Source organism: Ceratotherium simum, chromosome 2, assembly GCF_057802395.1.
Source record: "Ceratotherium simum simum isolate JZ-2026a chromosome 2, ASM5780239v1, whole genome shotgun sequence".
NCBI lineage: Eukaryota > Metazoa > Chordata > Mammalia > Perissodactyla > Rhinocerotidae > Ceratotherium > Ceratotherium simum.
The window spans coordinates 65,461,372-65,481,664 of NC_141901.1; the positions used below are offsets into that span (position 1 = coordinate 65,461,372).

The 20,293-nt window shown below is 33.5% G+C and overlaps 1 protein-coding gene across 2 annotated transcripts in view; it reads right to left on the reverse strand.

Moving 5' to 3' along the window:
- AGL (amylo-alpha-1,6-glucosidase and 4-alpha-glucanotransferase) overlaps nt 1-20,293 on the reverse strand; it is a 68,808-nt gene that overhangs the window by 20,491 nt on the left and 28,024 nt on the right. For both annotated transcript variants that reach the window (XM_087446807.1, XM_087446800.1), the window contains exons 12-25: nt 18,843-19,030; nt 17,021-17,144; nt 16,268-16,431; nt 15,884-15,985; nt 15,599-15,754; nt 15,349-15,499; nt 12,507-12,631; nt 12,308-12,420; nt 12,056-12,190; nt 9,406-9,536; nt 6,300-6,436; nt 5,914-6,047; nt 4,576-4,751; nt 1,475-1,577 (exon numbers count right to left, since the gene is read on the reverse strand). In XM_087446807.1, the coding sequence (XP_087302933.1) occupies nt 1,475-1,577; nt 4,576-4,751; nt 5,914-6,047; nt 6,300-6,436; nt 9,406-9,536; nt 12,056-12,190; nt 12,308-12,420; nt 12,507-12,631; nt 15,349-15,499; nt 15,599-15,754; nt 15,884-15,985; nt 16,268-16,431; nt 17,021-17,144; nt 18,843-19,030 (1,939 nt within the window). The remainder of the gene's footprint in view (nt 1-1,474; nt 1,578-4,575; nt 4,752-5,913; nt 6,048-6,299; nt 6,437-9,405; nt 9,537-12,055; nt 12,191-12,307; nt 12,421-12,506; nt 12,632-15,348; nt 15,500-15,598; nt 15,755-15,883; nt 15,986-16,267; nt 16,432-17,020; nt 17,145-18,842; nt 19,031-20,293) is intronic.

The window sequence follows — 20,293 nt, forward strand, 5'->3', positions numbered from 1 at the left end:
CCTTGCTCACAGGTCATACAAAACAGGGGACAGCCCATAGTTTGCTGACTCTTGAACTAGATAGTCATGTAAAATTAAGAAGCAGAAATTTTTGATACTACATAGAAGTGATAATTGGGAGCCCAGATAACAATGAAAATAATAATGATTAAAAAAACTAACATTTATGTAATGCTTAGCATGAGGCAGATACTGTTCTAGATGCTTTAACTATATTAGCTGATTTAATCCTCATGAAAACCCTGTCAGGTAAGTACCACAACCATTTTACAGAGAGCATAAAGAGGATAAATAATTTGTCAGCTGGTAGTTTGGAACCAGGATGCCAAATCCTGGCAGTCTGGCTCAAACCCAAGTTCTTAACCACTATACTATGCTGAATCCTGATGTTCCATTTCCTGCTTCTTAGTCACAGTCATTTTGGGGCATTTCGGGAAGAAGCAAACAGCCTCTCAAATTTCTACAACTCCACACTGGTATCTTAAGTCAATAAGAAAAGGTCTTATTATATTAGGTTAGCAAGGAAGAATATAATACATTTCAGATGCCCACTCAGAAATTTTCAATTTTGAAAGGACAAAAATAAAAGTTTTGTCATTTGAAGAGGCAAACTTCAGTCATTTTTCTGATGACATCGAAACAAGGTATATCATGCAAAGGCTTTTTTTGCTAAAAGTCTTAACGTGTAGAGCAGTGCTGTCAAACTTTATCCTTCAGCTGCTGAAAATCACCTGGAGCCCCTGCAAAAACCCAGATTTCCACCTGCCAACTCTGCCCCTTCTGCCCCCAGGTTTGGATTCAGGGGGTCCGGCATAGGGACCAGGAATTCACATTCCTAACAAGCTCTCAGGTGACGGTGCCACTGACGGTTTGTGGAACACACTCTGAGTGGCACGGCTGTGGAGCTTTTCTTTTCCACCTCTGATAAATTCATTTATATTATTGTGACATAAGAAAATATCATTTTAAATCTATAAAACATACAACTGGAGGTTACATGGCCTGACAACAAATAGAGGAAAATCTGATATTATAATTCTTTCTATAGGACTCAAAGAGCCAGCAGTGTCTTCATTACAAATGGACAAAAATGGTAGACTTTCAAATTTTACCTAAAAGTTCATCTGAGTTCTTATACGTTACTTAATTCAGGCATAGGAATTTTACTCTCTAGTGAGTGATGTTAGTAACATAGTTATACATTTTTTAGTTTTGCTGAAATAAATTAGCAAATGCTGAAGATAACCTGACCCGTAACATGAGAGACTAGAATTTAGTAACTTCAAAGATTTTCACTCCTTTGAAATTCTATGATCTTATCAAATGAACATACAAAAAACAAACACTAAAGGAAAACATACCCCACCTCCCCGCCCCCCGCAATGTTGAGAATAGATGGATAAGAAGGAAAGTTTGAAGAGCATGTGTTTATTCAGACACAAACTTGCCTTGCAACTTTTTAGAGATCTCCTACCTGGCCTCTAAATAGCGTCCAGTAACCAGCAGTAGACCTCTAAGTGCAATGAAAGTATCCCTTCCCCAGCAGCGGAAAAGACCAGCAGAAAAATGAGGTAAGCCTAACAGAAAACACAACAAAGTAATATGTTAATAATACACGCAAGCCTATGGACTCTATTACCATGGACCAGTTGGTCTAAACCTGGGGGACTATAGGACTGAGCTACAGGGAGTCTGCAAACCCTCTAAATTATCTGCAAAATGTGTGTCTATACTTATGTCAACTTTTGTGCAATGAGATTTCATATTCTTATCAGATTCTTCAAGGAATCTGTGACCAAAAGAGATTAAAAACCAGAGCTAGAGAGTGGTGCTTATCTGAATTGATTCGAATGTGTAAATCTTTAAACACAGACGAACTTTCTTTTAATAAATTAAAGATTAAAATTAGAGATCGAATAGTTAACATAAACAAACACTTAATATATTAATAATATATTTGAAAAGATTCTACCTGCAATTTAAAGGCAATAAATTAATCTAAATGTGAAATGATTACCTTAATGATACACAATTAAATATGTTTATTAATCTATCACTCTAGAGTCAAACTTTATTACTAAATTTCCCCTTAATTCAAAACAACTTAAAAGTGTTACACTTTGTTATCCAGAAACAGTTTTTACAGATGAAAACAAGGATTTCAGGTGCCAAATAACTTGAATATTCTAGGTAACTGCAGCCTTTAGGCATGAGATAAAATAGGATGACTGACGGATAAAATCTAAAATTTTACTTTTAGACTGAGTTTGGTTTCTTATAAAACATGTAAAGAAATACAATTGTTATCTATATTTGTACTAAAAACAATAAACAGTAGGAAAGTAAAGCGAAGGAAAATGGCATTTCACTCAAAAAAAGAACTGTGCTAAAGTACAAATATAGCAAATATTTCAGGAAGCGAAAACTGAGGACATAAAATGTACACAGCATTCATTCATAACTATCTTCTAAGCACTTAACACTATCTGACATTACTTTGTTTGTTTTCTGGTTTGTTGAATAAATGATTGTCTCTCCTCAATAAAAAATCAGATCCCTGATAACAGAAACCTCATCTGCCTTGTTTACCAAAGTATATCTATCATTGAAAATTGTAACTGGTACATAATATGTCATTATAAAAATTTACTGAATGAAGAAAAGACTAATTATAAAAGGTAAATTGAGAGGTGAAAGAATTTGACTTAAGAATAATTTTGGCAATTTCTAAGTGTACTTTGCAATTGAAGTTTCTGCTTATTGGGTCTTCACCTTCTTGGAGACTAGATATTATTTTCTTCTGTTAAGAAGGATCAGAACTAAAGGTAACATTAAACATTTCTTTCTACATCGTCTCCAAAATAATGGTGCAAAATTTCCCTCAATGCTTTATGTATTATTTATACATGGTTGATATATATGGTTTATATATGATTGGTGATAATTTTGATGATGACAGTAGCTAACATATATACAGCACTCTGTGCCACACAGACTTCCTGGTACTTTAATCCATTTAACACCTTGTATGAAATATGAGTATAGACAGATTCAGGAGTGAGTTTAAGTTGGTTTGTCCTGAAACACAGGCAGTATGTCTTTGTTAAAGAGTCAAAACTATAAAATCTCTAGCATTCATATGAGGAAATGTTTGTGTAACTTTTTGACCTCTAAGGGTATATGACTTATAGATCACGTATCTTCTGAGTGATTTCTACCTTGTCAATTATTATAAAAGCTTACCATTATAATTTTTTTTTGCACTATTATCACCAAAGGAAGGTGTTCCTGGCCTTGGTATTCATTTTAAAATGAACCCAAAAAACCTATCTGCAAATCAGAGTCTATTTTGTTAGTATGGAGTATACAAAACACTCCTTTGGGATGCTAGAAGCAAGTATCAGAACTTCTATTTATATTTATTAACTTACATTTTTAGTTTCTATTTTTGTTTTATACTCTACCTGATATGTAGGTATAGCATATATTATAACTTATATTAGTATATCATTTATGATATCAGTATATTTATTTTGGGAGTGCTTAACAGCAGTGCATGATCAAAACTGCTAAGATCATTATTCTATGTATAAAGCTTTTAAACAGTAGGCTTTAAAACCAAATACTGCATATCAATTTTTTTTTTCCACAATGGCCCAGTTCAGTTTTATGAGCATCCATATGGATTCACGGGGTAAAGATAAGTACCAGAAGGAGAGCAAATAGTTGAGTGAAAATCTAAAGCACAATTATGTAATTAAGACATTCAGAGGGTTCATAGGATCATTCTAAATAAAAAGTTAACTTCTTTTTTGGTTGTTGGGTCCCACTAAGTCTTTTTTCTTGGTTTAAACAGATGCAAATTTAATGGTAAACAGAAGAAATCACATAGACAATACTATTACTTTCATCCTGCAATTTGGTATTTTTCAGTTTAGTTTGGAAAGTTCTAAACTTCAGTGGTCTCAAATATTAAGTACTTTCTAGAAATGGTTGAAATACATTAAAGAGAAAACAAAAGCCAGCCCTTGGCCTATTTTGCTTACTTAGATTCAGGTTTTAATACTACTTGCAAGCAAGGATGCCAACAAATATAGCTGAAAACATCTGATTGCAATTAGACACATAATAAAAAATTATTTAACGTTTGTTTTGTGTTTGTAACTTGTAGAGGACCTTTACATGATCTCTTGGTAATTACAAGGTTGGGTTAATATTTAAAAATTGGGAAAGAAGTATAACATTGGAAAAAAGGGTTGTAAAACAAATCTGATAAGAAAATACAAAATGTCGAGTTGGAAAAAATAAAAACATGCAGAAGAAAAGGATTAACTAACCACAATAAAAAATGCACATAAATGCCTGTTGCACAGTAATAATTAAATAGTAAGCATGGTTATAATTTTTACAAGTGAATATCTATGAACTTGTACTACGCAGTAACATAAAATCTTGAATAACATCATGAGTTTTTTTTTAAGTAATCATTTCCCCATAACTTCTCTACTTTGAATAATACTGACTTACACATTTTCTTCTTACAGTATTGACTTACACTTGTACGTAATTTCTTACCTGCAGCTAAAGACCCACAACATTGCTCCTTTTCTTTTGTGATCTCATTTACTCTATACGGTACATCCGTAAGGGAAGGTGAAAGAAGTGGCAGAGAAGGGAATTTTCCTACTCCACACAATTGGACTGACCCCAGTGACAGGTGTTTCACAAAGGTAGAACCATTTTGAACAAAGCTGTAACAAAGGGACAGAGTTGAAAATATTATTTGTAGAAATGCAAAAAATTTTATTATTTATTTTAAAAAATGTTATTGTGGTAAGAATATTTGAGATCTACCCTCTTAAACAGATTTTTAAGTGTACAATACTATATTGTATTTATAGGCACAATGTTGTACAGCATATCTCTCGAACTTATTCATCTTGCATAACTGAAATTTTATACCCATTGATTCAAAAATTTTTAGCAGTATTATTTTACTTAGTTTCTTTCCTTCAAATAATTTCTCTACACAAATGTGTAACAATGGTAATATGAATTGAAAAAAATATTCAATCTGGTTAGATTTCAGAACTGCTTTCATTTCACCCAATATTCTAGCTAGCTTTAAGTCCAAGTCCTGTTGTGAAACAAATGGTAGGATTGAAGTTTAGTTCTTTCTGAAATTATCCCCAAATCAATTTGGTGGCTCTTCGCTAGTACATTATGATCTGTGGTTTCATTTTAGGGAAATTCATCATTAAAGGCAAATTTCATTCATAATAACAGCAGAATATTTTTCTTTTAATTAATGAACAACTAGGAAAAGAACTGTGTATGTATATTCTCAAAACTGTATCCATTAACTTAACAAGTCAATGAATAAATAGAAACAACATAAAACAATTAATTTTCCCATCAACATTTTTCTTTTTTTTTTTTTTGGTGAGGAAGATTAGCCCTGAGCTAACATCTGTTGCCAATCTTTCTCTTCTTGCTGAGGAAGACTGGCCCTGAGCTAACATCTGTGCCCATTCTCTTCTATTTTATATGTGGGACGCCTGTCAAGGCATGGCTTGGCAAGCGGTGAATAGGCCCGTGCCCAGGATCCAAACCTACGAACCCTGGGCTACTGAAGCAGAGTGTGCAAACTCAACCACTACGCTACTGGGCCTGCCCCTCAACATTGTTTTTTTTTTAGCTTTATAGAACAGATTTTAATATCTGTGTTTATTTTTGTATGCTCCAGATTAAAGGATGCTAATAAATTTACTACCCACTTACACCCTTTTTCAGCTCTATGAGTCTATGAGAACTCCTCATGTTTTGATCTTTTAAGAGCGTTTATCAACTGACTCTGATATGGTTTCTACACAGACATGCCATGCCTATTTACTCAAGATTTGTTGGGTATACCTTGACATCTGCTTCCATGCTACGTCCAGAAGAGTGGTGTATGCACCAATTAATATAGCATCGAAGTAACATGGAATAAGATAACGTGGGATCTGCTTCAGGTAACAGAACATAGCCTGCAACCATTTACCAACCTGTTATAAAAATAATTTAAAAAGTTAATTTGGTGTGTTTACAGGCTAGGCATATTTTAAAAGGTAAATCCAAACATGTAATGCTACTATCTAGTAGTCTATCAACCGTATTTCCATTTATTAGAACTGAAAGATGATAAAGAATGGAGGACAATGTTTCAGGTTAGAAATAATGTAAGTATTATATATAAGATGGTAATATAGTTCTTATTGTGCCCTTGTTTCTTTGGACTAGAATATAGCTTTACTTACTTCAGCGATAGTTCCTGATCGTGAAATAAGCCGGCCACTGACATAGTCAATCATCCAATCTCCAGATCTCAAATTGTCACAAAAGGGATGCCCCAAGTCATTCCTTGGTCTTATTTCTGCCAGTACGGACATTAATCCTGAAAATTCAGAGAAACATCATGCTGTGTTACTGGCAGAGGTGACATGTTCCCACAGCTGGGCTGCTGCTCGTCTCTCACGCTTTAGGGTGAACACATATAGAGGCAGACACAATGGCTGCACAGTCCACAGTACACTTCCCAGGGTTGGAGGTAAGAGTGGCAACACTGGCTTGAACCAAGCTACATAGGCACGCTGAAGGGGACTACTGTCACAGGGGCTTAATTCCAAGGTTCCTATCTTTTGAGACTGGTCTTGTTATTTTAGATTTTAATGTTGTAATATCCAAACGCAACTCGCATGGTTTCTCTGCCTAAGGCATCTGGGGGAAGAAAATTGATAAGTTTGTGTCTTTTCATGTTGAAAAGTGGTGGATTCATTAATGTTCAGGCAAGATTTAAGGAAATCATAGAAACGTTTTCAGAGAGAGCAAGAGCATCTATGGTGATAAGCATAAAGGCACCTTTGGAGAAATCTTTGAAATATAACACGGGGTACTTGGAATTAAGCAAAGTATCAAAGTGAGATATATAGGCAAAGTCTCAAGAAATACTCAAATAGAAGCATTAGAATTCCTATGCATACATAGCAGATTCTCTTATTTCAACGACAGAACAACAGTACTTCTTTCATTACTCAATAAAGTAATAATTTCCACCTTAAAAAAAATTATATTGGCTTCACTGACTTTGCTTAATGACGGGGATACGTTCTGAGAAATGTGGCATTAGGTGATTTTGTCATTTTGTGAACATCATAGGGTGCACTTACACAAACCTAATGGTATAGCCTACTACACACCTAGGCTATATGGTATTAATCTTATGGGACCACTGTCATATATGCAATCTATCGTTGACCAAAACATCATTATGCGGCGCATGACTGTATTTAGTTAGAATTTAATTTTATTATGTATATAACATATTTTGAGAAATTAAAATATAAATACATAAATTTAAGATACAGTTCTTTTCCTCAAGGGGCTTACAAATCTTTGGGAAACAAAGCTTAAAACAAAAAAACTAGAAAACAGGACAGTATGAGACAGTATAAAATAATGTTCTACATATGCTCTAGCATTTTCAGGAAAGGTAAATATTGCACAGTAAATAATTAGTTCCATTTGTTGAATAGTGGAATGACACAATGGAGCAGTGTTTTAGAAAACAGATCTGATGATGACCCAGTGGGATGGAATGATTTGTTGAAGAGGTAACAAGAGGTTGGAAAACTAGTTAGTTGGTTTTGTAGATAAGACTTAGTCCTGGAATACAGTGATAACCGTGGAAATAGAAAGGATATGGTATGCCAAAGAGAACAGAGAAAAAAATCCACATCATAATTACTGATTGAATATTGAGGATGAAAGGAGCAGATCCAAAATGGATTCCTGGATTCCAACATGACTGAATATGTAGTATTATAAGATGTAGGGAAGTAGAGAAGGAGAATTTTGTTTAGGGGAAAGAAAGGTCAATGAAGTGGTTAAGTCTGATTTAATTTTAGGTTGCTATTAATAGCCTGCTGGAAATATTAAACTGTCAGAGGGAAAAGAGATTGGTATAAAGTAAAAAATAAATCAGGTAAGGGCAATTATATTTAGAAAGGATGCGTAAAATCATTTCATGAGAAGTAAAGAGAATTAGTAAAGAATCAGACTTAACTTGAAGAAAGAAAAAGGCCAAAAGGAAGTTCACAAGTGTGGTCTTAGCCAAGTAGGAGTTCAATGGCTCAGAGTGGAAATGGAGTCGAGATCTGCTTAAGACTGGTAACACAAACATTTCTTTATTATTCACAGCACAAAACATTTTGTGTTGAAAATGAGAAGATTTTAGGAAAAAAATAAAATGTCATTAGTGCAAAATGTCTCAAAAAAAGTTATTGAGAGCTTCTTATGTGCTTGGTTTCTTATGTGCTTGGAAGGTATAAAAGCTAAAAAATATGAACTCCCAAAAAGGCAAACATTCTTCTTTCCTGAGGTATAATCTACTTTGTAGAGTTTTAAAGCTAATAATTACTTGTAATTACTATACATTAAGTGTTGTCTAAGTGCTCTACGTGTATTAACTCATTTAATTCTAACAGTAACTCCTTGTAGGTACTGTTATTATCTCCATTTACAGAAGAGAAAACTGAGTGATGGAGAGTTTAACTACTCCAAGGTTATACAGCTAGTCAGTATAATGCGGGGAGTCTGATTCTAAGCCTAACTCTTAACCACAATAATAAAGATTCATAACATACATTACGCAAACTACTAAAATAAGGCAATATATTTCAAGGGCCAAATAAGAAGTATAGTAGATAAATGCAATGCGTGTCCGGAGGGCAAAGAAATTACTGTGAAAAGCAATAGTTAAGGAAGGCTTTACAGAAGACGTAAGAATTGAATTGGCCCTTAAACATGGGTTAGATGGACAAAGAATTAATAAGGAGGAGTTGAAAAGGAGGCATGATAAGTGGGAAACTATATGAACCAAGAATACATGTGATAAACCAAATTTCCTCGGAAAAAATCTAAGAAAATATTACAAACCAGATGGATTAAATTGATAGTTAAGTATTTAGTTCCTGTATCCCATCTTACAACTACTCTAACTACATAATATTTTACTATAAGTTCTCTTTGTAGGATAAAACAAATACGCAATGAAAAAATATTTCCATTTAGATGAAAGTATTATATTTACAACCTAGTCTCATTTGGGACCCAAATAAATTATCTCATTTAATGCTTTAAAAAGCCTATGAATTAGGCAACATTATTCACCTTTTATAGAGGCAGAAATTGAGGCACAGAGAGGTTAAGTTACTTCCCAGAGGTCAATCAATGAGTAGGTGGCAGAGCCATAATTTGAACCCAAGCAGTCAAATTCTGAGTGATACTCTTAATTCTGTAAGGAAGACATCATATAACTCCACCCTACCCATCCCCAAAAGCTTAACTATCCTTATACTTGCTTACCTTGGAGACCTGCATATTTAAGAGATGACCAGTTTGGTATGTTATAACATCCTCCACCATCTTCTTGTTCTTCTGATTCACATCGGTAAAGTACCTGATTTAGCTCCGCCAAAGTTAATTTAGACGCAATACTAAGAATTGCAAAATAAAGAGAACTGGTTAAATATGCTGAATACTTGCTCTCAACAAAAATAAAAAAGAAAATCTGAAGCATAACCAGAAGTTGTCTTGGCAATGTATGTTTTAGGAACTCAGCATTATAATAGACATCATAAATAAAATATATTATAAATAATAATTAAAGAATAAAACATGCTAAAAATTGAATTAGAAGCAACATTTCTTCCAAGCCAAGGAAATAATCAAGTGCCAAATTTTATTAATTAGAAGGATGCTGGAAAAATCTTTTGGTTGCTATATCCTTTATTTATAAATTTGTGTTTTCAATCTTTCTAGTTCAGACTTAGTTTTTTCCCTCCTTTATATTCTCCTTTGTGGGACATCAAGAACTTTTTATGCTAATTATCTTAAACTCAAAATACTTATCAAAGGACCAGTAAAGGGATAACCAAAAGTCACAGTTAACCCCCTAGAAATCATGTAGTACTCAGCTTTTGTATTTCTCTCCTTGTCTCTTCTCTCCTCTCCTAAAGTTGCATTGCCCTTCAGCTTGGTTATTCAAGAAGCCAGAATTTTCTTTGGTAAAGATGCTTCTCGCTAATGGTCAGAAGGAAGTATCTAACTATCATGGCATTGATTTCCATTTGTAAAGCTAGCAGTGAGATTGTATAACCGACCACACCTGAATACGGCTGAAACCCTGCTTCCTTGCACGTCTAGCTGCTCAGGTAATTTCATTTTATATAACTGAATACATATCCCGTTGAATGTTATGTGAACACATATCCTCTTGAAAGTACTTCTTTTTCTTTTAGTTCTGTCTCAACTTAGAAAATCGCTGTCAGCTGTTCTGTTCCCTCAGTCTCTGCTAGCCTCTCGGCTCACAGCTGGGACTGACCCTCCCTCTGCAGTATGTGAGTCGAGTCTGAGTCAAATCTATTAGCAGCCTCAGTACCAACTCCATTCTAGGGCAGTATTGTTCAGCATGTAGCCGGGGAATTCCTTGCCTAAGAATTACCTGGAGACTTATTAAAATGCAGGTTTCTTGGCCTTGCCCCAAGATAATGTGAGTAGGTCTGAGGAGGAATGTGCATTTTATAAGCATTCCACAGAAACACAAAACTGCTTCATCACAGATTTTTTTAGAATGCAACTACTTTACTAAGTATAGCTTAAATTAAGAGTTAATATCCTTAATGATAAAAGCTCCAATAAAATAACAAAAACAATTGAAGACAACAGAAAAATGGGCTAATATGTAAAATGACATTTCACTGAATAAATACAAATGGCTGATAAAAAAATGTAGGTTAATATTTAAAATAAATTAAAATGGGATGTCATTTTAAAGTATTTTATATTTACCAATTTGATTAGTAATAGCTAACACTTACTGATCACTTACTGTGTGTCAAACACTGTTGTACATGTTTTACATAAATAAACCTCATAACGTTGTAGAAGAGACACTATAATTATATTAGGTAACTTGCCCAAGATCTTATTTCTTAGAGCTAATAAGAGTCTGAAATCGGATTCAAACCCAGCTAGTCAGGCAGCACAGTCTGAGCATATTCTATGCTCTTAAACATCACATTATAATAATACATACTCAGTGTTGGTAAGGATGTGAGATAATGGACTCTCTTACATAGAACTGAAAATATTAACTAATACAATCTTTCTGGAGGGGATTTGGTAATATTAAAAGCCTCATATATATGGATATAGTCTAACCCAGAAATTCCATTTCTGGAAATTATCCTAGTCCTTATGACAGCAAACATAGATTGAGCACTTATTATGTGCTGTGCATCGTATTAAGTGCTTCATATGAAATATCTTAGTTAACCCTTACAAAATCTAAGAGGTAGGCATTATTACAAGGCCCATTTTCCAGATGAGGAAACGAGAATGAAGAGAGTCTAAATAACTTTTCCTAGATCATACTAACAGTGGCGAAGCTGGAGTTAAATCAGCCCTAAATTTCAAAACTCATACTCTTCGGTACTATGTGGGACCATCTAGTAAGGGAATAACTAAGGATTTATGCAAAGATGAATGTACAAAGACATACATAATAGGGAATAACTGGAAGCAACCCTGATGTCCAAAAAATGGAGACTGATTAAATAAATTATAGTAAAGCCATACATTAGAATAATACTTGGGCATTAAAAAAATGATGTAGTAAGGAGTATGATGTATGCAACTTAGTCTCAAATAGTTGAGAAAAATTTGTGTGTGTATGTATACAGAGACATATATATGTGTGTGTATGTATGCATGTATGTATCTATATCTATATATAAAGAGTACATGAGTGTGAGAGAGCGTGCATGCAAGCACACATACAAATGATAAAGCAACAGGGCAAAATGTTAACAACAGGTGATGCTGACACTGCTGGTCCTGGGACTACCCTTTGAGCAGCAAGAATATAGAAGACCCTTAAAACTGCTTAAATCAGGCTTGTGGTAATTTATCAGTTATTAAAGTGGCAAATTTCCATAAAATAAGGCATACTTACGAAGCAAAAGGAATTTTTAATATAGGATCTGAATTGTCAACAGCAAGGCTCCCAGATTTAAAGTGAGGACTGAACTGCGTCAGATGATTTCGAAGAATTCCAACAGCTACTTGTGCATGTGGATCAAGACTAACTCTGAAAACATTAATTAAAAAATGGTTAATTTTTAGGAGTAATTTACTCAAAATCAACAGTATATATAAACTATTTTATTTATAAGCAGGTCAACAGTTTGAACTCTAATTAACATACCTGAATATAATAACACTTCCTGGGGACAAGTTTTCAAACTCTATTTCTTGAACATATTCATTGGGTCCTTTTGTGACAACTCCAGCTTGTTTAACAATTTTACTTTCATTAAGCTTCAAAAAAATTATATAAAACCATTCAATAAATAATTCTGTCTTTAAAATCTTAAACACAGTAGAAAGATGAGAGTCCCAAATACCTGAATATGTTCTCTAATTTCTACTGTGATATTTGGCATTCCATTGATTGAATTCTCATCCTTCTTATAAGGTATTGTATTTCTCTCAATAGTTCTAGCTTCAAGAACTACTTCTTCAATTTTGCCTAGAAATATATAAAAATTTTAACAAAATTTCATATTAAACCCTCTGAAATTGGGAATTGCTAAAAGCATTTGAAATCATTTAACTTAAAGTTGAATACGAACTATCAGTTAATTAAAAAAATACAAAACAGTCTGAAAGTAGATGATTCTACCCAAGATGTACTTTTCACACAAGGCTTTTTAAAAAACAAAAATCACAACTTAATTAACAAAGCTTTATTTGAAAAGAGATCTTATCAAGTAATAATGGCTTAGCTCTGGAGAACAATATACAACCTTCTTAATTTTGAGCAGAGAGAAAGTAAATCACTTAAAAGGCTTACATCTTTTAAAAATGGAATATTTCAGAAATACAAAAAGCAGGAAAAAATTTAAAACACTCGGATCCTATTACCTAGCTTAAGAAAACATTACAAATCCAACTGAAGCCCATGTGTACACTTCCTTCCCCTGCAGAGGTAGCCAGCAGTTTGGCGTTCACTGATCCTGTGCATTTTTACTATATACGTATGTTTCCCTGAACAAATCATATTTTTAATTTTTTTTTGCTGAGGAAGATTCACCCTGAGCTAACATCTGTTGCCAATCTTTCTCTTTTTTTTGCTTGAGGAAGATTAGCCCTAAGCTAACAGCTGTGCCAACCTTCCTCTATTTTGTATGTGGGTTGTCACCACAGCATGGTTAATGAGTGATGTAGGTCCACACCTGGGATGTGAACCTGCAAACACAGGTCACCAAAGTGGAGCATGCCAAACTTAACCACTACGCCATGGGGCTGGCCCCTGAACAACTTACATTATTTTCCATATTTCCCAGTTTTATTAAAGTGGATTCAAGTTATATATATATATATTTCTGGAACTTGCTTCCTATTGGACAACACTGTGTTTTTTAGATTTGTTCACATTGCTGTATTAGCTCTAGCTCATTTATTTCAAATGCCAAATAGTATTCCACTGTATGAATACACCAAAATGCATTCATTTTATTAACATTGTCACTCATTTTTCTCTATTATAAATCATGTTACAATAAATATTCTTGTGCAAGCAGTTAAGTGCACACGCTCCGCTGTGGCAGCCCAGGGTTCGCTGGTTCGGATCCCGGGCGCACACCAACACACGGCTTGTTAAGCCATGCTGTGGCGGCGTCCCATATAAAGTAGAGGAAGATGGGCACAGATGTTAGCCCAGGGCCAGTCTTCCTCAGCAAAAAAGAGGAGGATTGGCATCAGATGTTAGCTCAGGGCTGGTCTTCCTCACACACACACAAAAAATTCTTGTGCATGTCCTCTAATGGAAATACATGAGAGGTTTTCAGATATATAGCTGGGAGTGGAATTGCTGGGTCAAAGGATATATAAAACTTCAACTTGTATTATTTAAATAATTAAGCTTTAAGCCATTAATCTGACAAGACAGGACCTTTTGATCCAGAAGTTCTCCTTCTTGAAATATATACTAAGAAAATGGTTCAAAAGAGAAAAGTATTCCTGGTGTATATTAAAATCTTAAAGAAGAACACTACTAAACATTCTAAATAATATTAAAAAGGGAATACTAATATAAGAAAATATGAAACGTTGAACATAACAAAAATCACAATTTTGTTGACTGACAAAATGGAAATGTTTTAAGAATGATTAGTGACCAAAACAAAACCTGAGATAATACTGTGCACACTGATTGCAGCCATGTAAAACTATACAGTACATTAGAAACAATCAGATGAGATTACTGAATATAAATTTGTGAACAGTTAAAAAAACTAATGAACATTTAACCCTAAAACTATTCATGTTGATAATTTTTAAAAATTGGAGTTATGCATATTTAGCAACTAGCAACCAATATAGAATATGAAGATTTTTATGGGAATCTTCATTCACTCAATTAATCAACAGACTTTGACAGTTGCTGTATTCATAGGAGCATGTTATGCTCTAATATATTATATATAATAATAAGTAAGGAAATAAAATACACACATCTAGAAAAAAATCAAGCAATGATAAAGATATACACTCACGGATGTATTTTATAATTAAGTGTCAACGGAGTGATATAGAGAGAGACTATAATTGTTATAGAGATCATCGAGTACTTAAGAGAAAGCTTCTCAAAGGAGGTGGAACTTTAGTCCTTGAAAGACATAAAGAATTCATATATAGGTGGAAGTAAGACTACTCAGGGAGCAGTGAAAACATCTATTCGGCTGAAATAGTGGAGTGATGTAGGACTAGAAAGGTAGATGAGGTTGGATTATGAAGAGCCTTATATATTAAACTATTTTTCACTTTGGTTTACACATGTGTATATGTATGAGCATACACATACACAAAAACACACTTAGACACACATACAAATATACATGCATATACATATGTACAAACATGTGAATATACATATATATTTTCCTGGGTATAAAACAAATACATGTTCATTTTATACAAATTAGGAAATAAGGGAATGTATTAAGATGAAAACAAAACTATTTCACAACTCAAAAAATGTTAACATTTGAAAGTATTTCTGTCCAGATTTTGTTCCGTGTTGTAAAAATATAAGTTACCAAAAATTTCTAATTCTTTTTCTCAACTACATTCACACTTGCAATGTGTTATAATATATAGGATATATAGCAACAATTTAATATAACAGTATAATTTAATATAACAATATAATATAATCACAATAACATTTTTAGATAGCATTACCAGGGATGCACATTTGAGGTACTTCCTTGCTGTAAAATGAGGTCTTGGGATTTCTGAAAGCAGTTCTCGACACAGATACAACAGATTGATGGATGCTAGGTGAGTGTCTTGTTACTGCCACTATGTCTTCATCAACCTGATCCACATACACCTGAGAAACAGAAAAAGAGAGCACGTTAGCGCTCAAACTGGAAAGATTTACTCCGAAATTGAATCTTAAGAAAGAAATTTAGAAACTTTAGTTTCTTGCCTGAATAAAACCCTTGGCCCCAAGCTCTTGATGAAGTTTATTGATCGCACGCCTGGCTGCAATAATTCCACTTTGGAAATTAACTTCACCTGTATTTGATGGCAATGCTTCAGGATTCCACTTAGTATAAAACCGTTCTTCAGAAACCACTGAAATCTGAACAAAATTGAAACTTAGCCTTAGAATGTAGAAACTTAGCTACATTTTAATTACAATGCGAACTTTTGGTAAAAATGCTCAAAGTTGTTGGCCATGTGGATGTTAAAAAACAACACATAAACAAACCTGATGAGGCACTAATTCATCATAGCCTTTAGTACTTCCACTAGCACAAGATGCCATGGAAACAATCGTGGAACTTGGGAGAGCATCATATGCTGACCTATGCTAGACAACAATAAAAAAAACAAAAGTTTATTTTCTTTCAAATGCAAAGTTACATCCTATTGCATAGTGAAGTAAAAGGATAATTACATAAATACATTCTATAAGATATATTAATTTGCTTTAAAACAACAAAACATTCTAAAAACTATGTACCACAATCACTTATAAATTTAAGCCACTATTTTGAAGTTATGTGGATATTATTGCCACTAAATATCAGAGTACTAAATATCAAAACACTTAGCAAAATAAGTAAACACAAGAAACAGATTGGACGCTTACCACAATAGGACACTCATTATCATGGGTGATATCCATAAACAGGGCATGTGCAATAGCTGGCACTAAAGGCCTCAAGCAGGGCTGAACAAAGGATCCAACAGGTTCTCCCCCGTATCGGTAAACTAATCTGCCCTCTTCATGACTATCGCATGCACTCATTGCCTCTGCAAAGCATTACAGAATATTTTAACAATCTTAATTATTAACATTCAAGAAGAGGTCATATTTCTTATCATGACTGACTTTCAAAACAAGACCACATAAATATTGTCAAAAATAAAACTGCTTTAACCATTTAAACAAATGTCCATTCGTTTAAGTGACAAAAAAGTCTTCTCTATAACTTAACTGGAGAAATGGCTCATACAGGTAAAAGGGAACATATGTTGTTTATTAGGATGTTGGTTATATAAAATCTACGGAAAAAAAATTGAAAGATTATATCATATATCCAAGTAGGAGATGAAAAACAGATTTGTATATTTTCAACAACAAAAAAATGGTTTTGTTCGTGAGTCACCAATTCATCCCACTGGTCTTTTAATTTAAAATGAGCTATTTTACCCCAATGTAGAATGTTTTACTGATAAAAACAGACTGAGTAACTATTAGAAAATTTTGTGTAGAATATTTAAAAGAATAATAACTATGTTGAAAATTATTAAAAATTGTATATCAAGCTATTAAATGCCTTTTAATCTACTTGAACAAAAATTAAAGTTTTAGATGGGAAACACATTTCAACAGGCCTACCTCTTATTAAGGAACTAATGCCCAGTCTAGTAACAAAGATATTGTCCAGGTCTTCGCTTCCTGTGAACAGTTCAGCTACTACATATAAATTGGGTTGCAACTTCCTAGCGGCATCCAACATGTACTGCAAAAAGCACAGTTACAAATGTAACAGAAAGAGACAAGCAAGGTTGGGGTGGGAGGAAGAACAGGAGGCAAGACTAGGCATGGATGTGACATATGAAAATATCATGCAGCAGCAACACAAAAGGGAAATCCAAGAAGAATTTCCAAATAAATTTAATTGTGCATATGTAAGAAAACATAAAAAAGACCAATACACACAGGCAACAGAATTTATAAAGAGAATAAAACAGTTAAAAAGGAAGATTAGATTTTGCAAAGATATAGGGACACAAGGGGGAAAAAAGGAAGAATAAAAATGTCAGTGTCACATTAAAAAAAGTAAACCATAACACTGCAATTCTGCTAGGTTTTCCCCTGTTTTACATGTTTGTTTTTAATAACCTCTAATCACACTATTAATTTCCAGGCAGTTGACTAAGTAAGCCATTATTGATAAATTCCCTGCTGGTGAATCATTTAGCCATTGCAAAGATTAGGTCTGACTGACCAGATTGAGTGAGCTTTTCCTACAGATGATAATCAACTCTTAATCTTTCAGAAATCAGATCAGTTCTCCAATTTTTTTTTAACATAACGTTTGCACAAAGGTTAATAAAACACTTGAAATTCTATCAGCAAACAAGTAGGATCCTAGAGGGTTTTATAACTTAAAATTAAGCAAATTAAGTTTTAATATTCTGTTTTGCCATAATGTTATAACAATCTTACAAGTATATATTTTTTGCTGTTGCTAAAGGCACAATAAAAAAAACCCTCTGCCATTTTTTGGAGCTAAAACACGTTCTACCACCTTAACTAATGCTCACTAAATTCTTCCAAATCAAATCAATTTTTCATCACAGGACTCGAAACATATACATTTACTGCTTTAAACTTATAGAAATAGATATTTTTCAGATAAGTACACATTTCCAAAGAACTAAGTGACAACTAAGTTGTCACTAGGAAGTTATCTTTTGATCTTATAAACAGGATGAAAATTATAAGAGTTTACAAAGCTGTATTAGATAGAAGATAACGCTATAAATGTTGGCATTGCTTAAGTTACTGTAAAAAGGCCAAAGAGAAATAGACAAGCTTTATGTTTACACTTACATTTTTGTAAATAATTAATAAAAAATTGAATCAATGAGGCTAAAACTAGCTTCGATATGCTGTAATGTTAGTGCTTACATATCATATTATAATTTTACATATTTATTATATTACATATATTATAAATTTACATATTGACATAAACATTATAATGTTACATATTATAATCACTATAATATGTAATAAGCTATTCAACTTCACAGTGGCTACTAATATATTGAAAGCAACCTAAAAAGTAACAAGAATAAGACAAATTAATATTTATATATTAAAATATTAATAATAGTAATTCCTTAAAATAGTAACAATATTTTAATAATATATATGGCAATATGGTTGTATATATATTATCAGAGACAATATGATCTACTTCCCTAAATTAAAATAAAAATATTAACTCATTAAACTTTATAGCCTAGTATTCCACGACAACCACATCAAAAGACTGTTAAAATTTTGCAAATCATGCAAAAGTGTTCACTACTACCACCAAATCAATGCTGGTGTTCAACTAGCAAAAGGAAACCTGTATTTGCATATTCTATTTAAGGAAAGAATACCAAATTTCTTTTCTTAATGTAGACAAATTGTTTTTCCGTACCTCGGCTACATGAATTGGTGTTGAGTGGCAGTTATCAAGACGTACTCCCTGGAAATAAGTCGCAGTTATTTCAGTGTATTTTTTCATGTGTGCCCAGAGGTAAGGACAGTCCTCTGGTGTACTCCCATAGCGTAATTTAACACTGTCTCCCCAGCAGATAAGTTCTCTCCTTAGATAAACGTTTGAACCTGTTAAGAAAGGAGCTTGCTTTCAGTGGTTCAAGAAATAAAACGGGGGCCGGCCCAGTGGCACAAGCGGTTAAGTGTACACGCTCTGCTGCAGCGGCCCGGGGTTCGCCGGTTCAGATCCCCGACGCGCCGCTTGGCAAGCCATGCTCTGGTGGTGTCCCATAGAAAGTGGAGCAAGATGGGGACGGATGTTAGCCCAGGGCCAGTCTTCCTCAGCAAAAAAAAACAGAGGATTGGCAGATGTTAGCGCAGGGCTGATCTTCCTCTCAAAAAAAATTAAAAAAAAAAAGAAATAAAACGAAGATAATCACTTCAAGGAAATACTATTGTTTTAAAATCACATTGCCTATTTCTACCACAAACTATATATTGGTTAAACTTATATCTAAAATGGTGTGGGATAAAGTTTTAAAAAATTATTAATTTGTATCTCATCTATTTTGCTAAAATTCTAGCTTATAGTCTCTTCTAAAAATGTGTGCTTAATGTCAAAAATTTAAGTTCCTTCTTAAAGGAAAATAGTAACAGTAATATCATAGGCCTTGTAAAGCTAGAGTTCTACCAAAAATATTTAAAGCTCCATCCCCACTTCGCTGCCCATTTTTGGCAACAAGTTACATTAAATCCATGGCATAGAACAGAATGGGTTTTTTCATTTAGAATGGCTAGAAATGGAGAGGGCAGATACTTAAACCTAAAGTTATATTGTTTTTTTAAAAATGAGATTTTTGAATTAAATTTAATGTCATTCAAATAGACTTTTAATTCTGAAATGCTGAAAAATAAATATAGTGATAGGTCCCTGCAAAATTTTCCTGGCAATGAAATAGCTGTAGAAAAATAAGATGCTAGGAGTGAGAGGGAACCTAAAAACAATTAGTTTCTAGTTTAACTGCCTTTCAAATACCTTAATATTCCTCTGGCTAATAAGTGAAAATATCTCTTATGGCAATATAATTGTAATAGCAGTGATTTCAAATGTCCTTGAAAATGCAATAGAATAAATTTTTGCCCAAATAAAATCTTATGCAGGACCACAATATGAAATAGATTTATGAAAGTCATTCTGTTTGAGGAGATAAGGGGTAGGAAGGGAAAGGAGAAGATGAATCCCATCCTTTTTATCAATCCCTTCTCTTTTCTCTCAAAATGTATGCACCTCTGGCACCTCTGTGATGAAGTAGCTTAAAAACCACTAGCCTATGGAGGAAAAAAAATCAATAAAAAGTTTATATTTTGAGCTTGCCATGAACTTTTCTCTCT